The following is a 9,092-nucleotide window of genomic DNA, read 5'->3' on the forward strand; positions in this document are numbered from 1 at the left end:
ATCACTGAAGAAATCAAAGACAAACGACAAATGAAATGAGACAAATGACAATGAAAACACGACGATCCAAAACCTATGGGATGCAGCAAAAGCAGTTCTAAGAGGTAAGTTTATAGCAATACAATCCTACCTCAAGAAATAAGAAAAATCTCAAATAAACAATCTAACCTTACACCTAAAGGAACTAGAGAAAGAACAAACAAAACCCAAGGTTAGTAGAAGGAAAGAAATCATAATGATCACAGCAGAAATAAATGAAATAGAAACAAAGAAAATAGCAAAGGTCAATAAAATTAACAGCTAGTTCTTTGAGAAGATAAATAAATTAATAAACATTTAGCCAGACTCATCAAGAACAAAAAGGACAGGACTCAAATCAATAAAATTAGAAATGAAAAAGGAGAAGTCACAACAGACACTGCAGAGATACAAAGGATTATGAGAGACTACTACAAGCAACTACATGCCAGTAAAATGGACATCCTGGAAGAAAAGGACAAATTCTTAGAAAAGTACCTTACAAGACTGAACCAGGAAGAAACAGAAAATATGAACAGACCAATCACAAGCACTGAAATTGAAACTGTGATTAAAAATCCTCCAACAAACAAAAGTCCTGGACCAGATGGCTTCACAGGTGAATTCTACCAAACATTTAGAGAAGAGCTAACACCTATCCTTCTCAAACTCTTCCAAAAAACTGCAGAGGAAGGAACACTCCCAAACTCATTCTATGAGGCCACCATCACCCTGATACCAAAACCAGACAAAGATACTACAAAAAAAGACAATTACAGACCAATATCATTGATGAATATAGATGCAAAAATCCTCAACAAAATACTAGCAAACATAATCCAACAACACTTTAAAAGGATCATACACCATGATCAAGTGGGATTTATCCCAGGGATGCAAGGATTCTTCAATATACGCAAAACAATCAATGTGATGCACCATATTAACAAATTGAAGAATTAAAACCATATGATCATCTCAATAGATACAGAAAAAGCTTCTGACAAAATTCAACACCCATTTAGGATAAAAACTCTCCAGAAAGTGGGCATAAAGGGAACTTACCTCAACATAATAAAGGCCATGTATGACAAATCCACAGCAAACATCATTCTCAATGGTGAAAAACTGCAAGTATTTCCTCTAAGATCAGGAACAAGACAAGGATGTCCATTCTTGCCACTATTACTCAACATAGTTTTGGAAGTCCTAGTCATGGCAATCAGAGAAGAAAAAAATAAAAAGAACACAAATTGGAAAAGAAGTAAAACTGTCACTGTTTGCAGATGACATTATACTATACATACAGAATCCTAAAGATGCCACCAGAAAACTGCTAGAGTTAATCAATGAATTTGGTAAAGGTGCAGGATACAAAATTAATGCACAGAAGTCTCTTGCATTCCTATACACTAACAACAAAAGATCAGAAAGAGAAGTTAAGGAAACAATCCCATTCCCCACTGCAACAAAAAGAATAAAATACCTAGGAATAAACCTACCTAAGGAGGTAAAAGACCTATACTCAGAAAACTATAAGACACTGATGAAAGAAATTAAAGATGATATCAACAGATGGAGAGATATACCATGTTCTTGGATTGGAAGAATCAATATTGTGAAAATGACTATTCTATCCAAAGCAATCTACAGATTCAATGCAATCCCTATCAAATTACCAATGGCATTTTTTACAGAACTAGAACAAAAAAATCTTAAAATTTGTATGGATACAAAAAAGACCCCGAATAGCCAAAGCAATCTTGAAGGAAAAAAATGGAGCTGGAGGAATCAGACTCCCTGACTTCAGACTATACTACAAAGCTACAGTAATCAAGACAATATGGTACTGGCACAAAAACAGAAATATAGATCAATGGAACAGGATAGAAAGCCCAGAGATAAACCCACACACCTATGGTTAACTAATCTATGATAAAGGAGGCAAGGATATACAATGGAGAAAAGACAGTCTCTTCAATCAGTGGTGCTGGGAAAACTGGATAGCTACACATAAAAGAATGAAATTAGAACACTCCCTAACACCATACACAAAAATAAACTCAAAATGAATTAGAGACCTAAATGTAAGACTGGACACTATAAAAACTCTTAGAGGAAAAACATAGGAAGAACACTCTTTGACATAAATCACAGCAAGATCTTCTTTGACCCACCTCCTAGAGTAATGGAAATAAAAACAAAAATAAACAAATGGAACCTAATGAAATTAAAAGCTTTTGCATGGCAAAGGAAACTACAGACAAGACGAAAAGACAACCCTCAGAATGCGAGAAAATATTTGCAAACAAATCAATAGACAAAGGACTAATCTCCAAGATATATAAACAGCTCATGCACCTCAATATTAATAAAACAAACAACCCAATCAAAAAATGGGCAGAAGACCTAAACAGACATTTCTCCAAAGAAGACATACAGATGGCCAAGAGGCACATGAAAAGCTGCTCAACATCACTAATTAATAGAGAAATGCAAATCAAAACTACAATGAGGTATCACCTCACACTGGTTAGAATGGGCATCATCAGAAAATCTACAGAGAACAAATGCTGGAGAGGGTATGGAGAAAAGGGAACCCTCTTGCACTGTTGATGGGAATGTAAATTGATACAGCCACTATGGAGAACAGTATGGAGGTTCCTTAAAAAACTAAAAATAGAATTACCATATGACCCAGCAATCCCACTACTGGGCATATACCCAGAGAAAACCATAATTCAAAAAGACACATGCACCCCAATGTTCACTGCAGCATTATTTATAATAGTCAGGTCATGGAAACAACCTAAATGCCCACTGACAGATGAATAGATAAAGAAGATATGGTACATATATACAATGGAATATTACTCAGCCATAAAAAGGAACGAAATTCGGTCATTTGTAGAGACGTGGATGGACCTATAGACTGCCATACAGAGTGAACTAAGTGAGAAAGAGAAAAACAAATATCGTATATTAACGCATATATGTGGAATCTAGAAAAATGGTACAGATGAACTGGTTTGCAAGGCAGAAACAGAGACACAGATGTAGAGAACAAACATATGGACACCAAGAGGGGAAAGCGGGGTGGGGGGGTGGTGATGGGATGAATTGGGAGATTGGGATTGACATATATACACTAATATGTATAAAATGGATAACTAATAAGAACCTGCTGTATAAAAAAAAATAAATTCTTTTTAAAAAGTGCTTGGTCACAACTAACAACTATAGGTATGTATTAAATTGTGATAAGGAGAATTTCTACTTTATTTTTTAAAATTAAGATTAAATAATTCACATGTATTGTTATTTAAACAAATGTTAATTAGAGAGGGAAAAAAATGCCTTTCTTTTATCTATGTTTTTAAGCAACTTTTAATCAACAGTAAAATTAAACTCAAGTAGGATATAAATTATTCTTTGATTAAACTTTTAAAAAAAGGAAAAAATCTCAATTATAAAGCTCTATTTCAATATTAAAAATGATAATAATTTGTGATTTTGTTCTTTCCCTAATTGGGTAATAGAGTACTAACAGATATGACTTTGTCTGCTGTTCTGGGAGGGTTCCTAACTTTTATTTATTTATTTTTTTTTTATAAATTTATTTATTTATTTATTTATTTTTAGCTGTGTTGGGTCTTCGTTTCTGTGCAAGGGCTTTCTCCAGTTGCGGCAAGCGGGGGCCACTCTTCATCGCGGTGCGCGGGCCTCTCACTATCGCGGCCTCTCTTGTTGGGAGCACAGGCTCCAGACGCGCAGGCTCAGTAGTTGTGGCTCACGGGCCTAGTCGCTCCGTGGCATGTGGGATCTTCCCAGACCAGGGCTCGAACCCGTGTCCCCTGCATTGGCAGGCAGATTCTCAACCACTGCGCCACCAGGGAAGCCCCCTAACTTTTATTAATTAAAAAAAAAAATGAATGAGTATATTTTGAAGTAAAGAAGTAAATGAAGCCACCTTAAGTTACTTGTTTATTTCAATATCACTTTCCTTTAAAAATTCATGGAATATTATTTCATTAGTGTTATGATGTTTATGCAATAGTTTAAAACCGGAGAAGAAAAAAAAATAAAACAGCCTCAGACTTTCCTCCATTTACTTCCTCTTGAGGGAGTACAGCTTTATGTTAGGTTTTATGTAATATGTTTATAAAGATTAAATGCCACAATTTTAACTATATGCTACTATTTTTAAAAAGAAAAAATTCTTTTAGATGCTTAAAAGAAACAAAAGACGTTCTGTGAGTCCTTAATTTTGATTTTCTCTGTCACTGATACTATAAAACCTTTCCTAGATGATCAGAAGCTTTAGGTATATTGATAAGCATTAACGCAAATCCAGAGCATGTTCTTGTCTTTCTGTTTTCATATTACCAAACCTAACCAGGTATACTACAGCTCTCCAATTCACAAAGTACTCATACTGTATAATCTGAGACTTCTGCAACCATATATTTTAAAGGACTCATTGAGCCCTGAAAGGCAAATGCTATCATTTAAGTTCTAATTACATGCTACCTGGGTTTTACAGAACAGAAAAAAATACTGTACTTCCTGAATACATTTTTTGACCACGAGCAACTTCCAAAATAAATGCCCAAAATATTTTCTGAATGTATCATTGTGCAGATAGCGCAAGCACTGGCCTATTGAAATTATGTTCTAGTTTCTCCTTATGCTGCTTCTACTTGATAAATTGGTCAATAAATGCCAAGTCAAATATCCAAGTAAATATATTTTCATTGTTATTGGCAGACATATAATTAACTCTGAGAATAAAGGAAACAAGAAATCAATTTATGATTACTTCTTCAGTTCTTCTCACTAGTCAGTTACACTATAATTGTGGCTCCACTTTAAAAATCTTTACACACACACACACACACACACACACACACACACCCCATGTTGACTATATTATAAATCAAATTATTTCAATTACAAATTAGTACTGTATGAACTGTGAACCTCCACATGTAAATTGTATTAGTAGAAAGCAACTGTATTACTAACCACATATATGAGCTGATTCAATGCACATATATGCACATATATGTGCATTTTATGAGCCTATATTAATTAGTAATTTCAGCAAATATTTTAAACAATGCTAGGGATTTGTTCTGTCTTCTCTTAAGTATAACTATTTGAATCAGCTTTTTTATGTATGTGTATGTATCAACAGACTACATTTCCATTTTCAGGAAAATAGACTGTTAACTGAGAAAATACTACAGAGTAAACCTACTTTTTTCCAAAGAAGATATTCAAAGAGTAAACCTTTTTTTTTTTTTTTTTTAATATTTGTTACCTAGCAGGTCAATATCTTCACCAATCTGGGGAAAATACATTTGTACAAAAACTTACATAACTGAACTTGTAGAAATACTGCCCTTGACTAGAGGCAAAAGCTTCAGAGACACTATTATATGTGAATTTCATGAAGAAAAAAGTTTAAGATGAGCCCCCAAAATCTGTTTTAATAAAATATGCTGTCATTACTCAATTGTTACTTTCATTACTGCCGTTTGCTTTTAGATTATATACCATGGACAAGTCATTTAACCTCTCATTTTCCTCCCCCAAAAAGGGGGGTTAACGACGGTGCCTCATCACAGGATCCCTGGCAGGATTAAAAGAGTTAATACAAATGAAGCACTCAGAACAGTGCCCAGCACACAGTAAGTGTTCAATAAGTGTTAGCTATGCATTACCTAACTGCCTATGTTTTGCCTATTACTTATATTAACTTCTAGTTACCAATCCTGAAAGTATCTTAATTCTTTTTAAAGAAAAATTTAAGCTACATCATGACATTCTTAATGCTTTGCCCATGCCATCAGCTTTTAGCATTGTTTTTAGCAGCTAGTTTATCTGCTACTCACAGGCGAAACAAGACCTAAGGTCTCACTGAATATTTCCAAATTCTATTGATAGTTTAAAAGACAGCGCTCTCCCTATTATCTCCCTATTAGTACTCATTAATTCATTCAAAACACTAATGTATACTGTGTGCTAGGCGTGGAATACAGGCTGTGGGAATAAAAGATGGTTAAGAAAAAAATTCCAAATACCTTGCTCACAAAATAGTGGGGGATACAAACACAAACACAAGCATGTATTGTTGTTTAATTGTAAGGTGGTATCCAAATGCTATGATAAAACAAATTTTCCAAGATGTACAAGGGAGGGCTCACAGGTGATGTTTGAACAAGACTTGGAAGGAAGAACAGAAGAAGCTTGCAAGGTGGAGAAAGACTCTATGATTATTTTATCCAAAAAGAGAACTGGAAATTTCTCACAGTGGTAAGTCTATTTGACTTATTTTAGCAAAGAGACTTCCTCAGACAGATTCCCCACTGTACACTGCTCGCATCGTTTATCTTTAGGAGTTGAATAAATATTTTTGTATGGCTGTCTGCTGCCACCCATAGCTAGACCTTCACTGTGACATACTTGATGTTCTTAGCTCCCATCCTCCCAGAGCTCAGAGAGATTTTCCTAAACCCCTTTTATCACACCATTCCATTATCAAAAACCTGCAATGGTTTCCTCCTATTCCTAGGTATCAGCCCTCCGCTTTGGGAGATTTCTCTTCCCAATATGCCTTGGCTATGCCTCCCTTTTGTTCATATTCTCCCGGTGCCCCAAATACTTTTCTCCTACTAATTCTCTTTGCTTCTCAAAAAATTCTACCCACACTTCAAAATCCTCCTTCAAGAAGCCATCAGATTCCCTTGCTTCTATGTAAAATAACAGAACTTTACAGATGCTGAAGAAAAAAGTGAAATACTAGTGGAAAAATGATCCTTTTGGACGAAGGCCATGTCCAAAATGTGGTAGAAGACTGAAAAACAAATGGCAGAGACTCGTTTGAAAGTTACATTCAACTGTTACATCAACACAGAACACTTCTTAAATTATTTATCATTCAAAATTTACTTCCCGCACCAACTACTTAATTGAATAATTCTTTTTCCAGTGGCATTGCGCTCTTTTGAAACGTTAGCCATCCCACAGGACGGACAATGAATTCTTCTTGACTTAAACTGGTTTCTTTAGGACAAATTCATGTTAAGATGGAAGGCGTCACCAGATTCAGAACTTTAAATATTACCAGACAACATGGAACTACACTCACTAACACAGTAGCGTGCTTCATAATTGACGGACAACTAGTTAAATATCAATAGCAACGTATCCTCAAAAAGTCAAGCGAAAACACTTTTTCAAGTGATAATGAGCATGCGCTACATGTCAATACCTTATACTCCAACTTGATTTTCTCTTCATTCAGCTCCTCGGCTGCTTTCTTAATTTTTTCACGACATCTGTTTATTTCCGACCTGACTGTAACACAAATTAAATGCTTAAACACGTCCATCTTTCTGGAGTCCCCGTTTCTGGGGCCTGTGATAAGACACCTTTCCGCTGTCCTCCCCTCCACGTGGACAGCCGCCTGCCCTCCCCGCTCGGCCCACTGCCTCCTGATTCCCTCCGCCTCCAGGCCCCCGGCTCCAAGACCAGAGGCCGCCCGCGAGCGCCCGACCTTGTCGCATCAAGCGGCGACTCTCCTCCGCCAGGTGCTCGGAGAAGATGATGTGCTGGAACAGGGACTCCAGACTCATCTCGGGCTGGGCTCCCGCCGATCCCTTCTTCGCCGTCAATAGTTTATAACGGAGTCTGAGGATCCTGGAACGCACAGTAAAGGCTTATGCCAGGGCCACTCCTAGCTCGGCCTCCAGCGGCCTGCCCCCTGCCCACGCCAAGGACGGGGCCCACGCGGGCTGAGGGGAGGCCGCGAGGCTCCGGGCGCCGCGAACCCCGCTCCGGGCCAGCGTGGCTTCCGCTACGAAGGGCAAACCCGCTTTGTTCTCCCCCGCGCCCTCGTTTCTCCTGTGACCTGTCTCAGACTGCCTTTTTCCCCTGGCTGAGCGCAGCTCCCCTGAAACGAGGCCTTGGCCCCTGTGCGGGTTCTTTTTCGTTTTGGTGGCGGGAAAAAAAAAAAAAAAAAAAAGGAGGCCCTGAGGCCTCCGCTTGGGAGCGGCTTCGGGCAGCAGCCCTGCCCTTCCTGCGGTCGGCCTTTTCCTCCCATTCCACCCCCGCCAACTCCCCCTGTTCGGGGAGAAGGTCCTCAAAGTGCTCTTTATCTCAGCAGAACATGTGCTTGAAACAATACTGTGGGCTGCAGACCTTGCAGAAGGCGGCGGCCAACGCCTCAGTCGCCGGGTCTGGGTCCGGCGGGAAGAGACACTACGGCGTCTCCTTGGGCCCATTGCGCGTTCGGGCGTTTTGCTTTGTTTTGCTCTGGCCATGTGGCCTCCCAAAGGTCTTTAGGTCGTGCTTGGAGTTGGGGGGGAATCTATCGCCAAGGCATGAACGCAGTTATAATAAAGTACAAAGTACCCGTGATCCTAAATATAAACTTTTGCAAAGTCTTATCCTTTGACGATGGGAGAGACTGCTATAAATGTGCAATGTCTGACATTCGCCTTAATCATTCCTTTGTAATCAGGGCATATCTTGTCTGCTTTAAAATTAATCACTGCCTTTTGTAATCAAGCTGCAGTAATATTAACACTTCAATATCTGCGCAGGATGTGTCGGAGACCAAAGTGGTTGCTAATTAAAGCTTAAACATGAAAGGCACCTTTGGGACTTTGGTATGGGATTTTTTAATTAAAAAATAAAATATTTTTAATTTTTAGCAGGTCAAAACATTAAGATTATAATATAATAATATAATAATATTATAAGATAATAAACATTTGACTTTATATCTGAATGTTAAATTGAAATTGGCTAAACTTTAAAAATGTATTTAGTATTAAGTAAAAAAAAATAGTAAATGTAAATTCTGTTACATCATCTGTATAATAAACTTAATTAATATTTCATTAATGCAGTAGTATAATCGGTTATAAATGTTAACCTTTTCCAAATTTCCACCTAAATTTCCATCAAGCCATGCATGCATAAAACTTAATTTTTAAACTTTATTATAAAAGAATGCATACTGAAAAGTGTAATGAAGTAGAAAAGAATTGTCCATAAATATATCA

General features: G+C 37.5%; 1 protein-coding gene across 1 annotated transcript in view; it reads right to left on the reverse strand.

The window, feature by feature from the left end:
* The window catches only part of CCDC172 (coiled-coil domain containing 172), a 43,131-nt gene extending 35,463 nt beyond the window's left edge, over window positions 1-7,668 (reverse strand). Inside the window, exons 1-2 of the mRNA XM_007173148.2 lie at window positions 7,580-7,668; window positions 7,295-7,380 (exon numbers count right to left, since the gene is read on the reverse strand). Of these exons, the coding sequence (XP_007173210.2) occupies window positions 7,295-7,380; window positions 7,580-7,658 (165 nt within the window). The 5' untranslated portion in view covers window positions 7,659-7,668. The remainder of the gene's footprint in view (window positions 1-7,294; window positions 7,381-7,579) is intronic.
* Window positions 7,669-9,092: the final 1,424 nt, after the last annotated feature.

This window comes from Balaenoptera acutorostrata, chromosome 16, assembly GCF_949987535.1.
Source record: "Balaenoptera acutorostrata chromosome 16, mBalAcu1.1, whole genome shotgun sequence".
Classification (NCBI taxonomy): Eukaryota; Metazoa; Chordata; class Mammalia; order Artiodactyla; family Balaenopteridae; genus Balaenoptera; species Balaenoptera acutorostrata.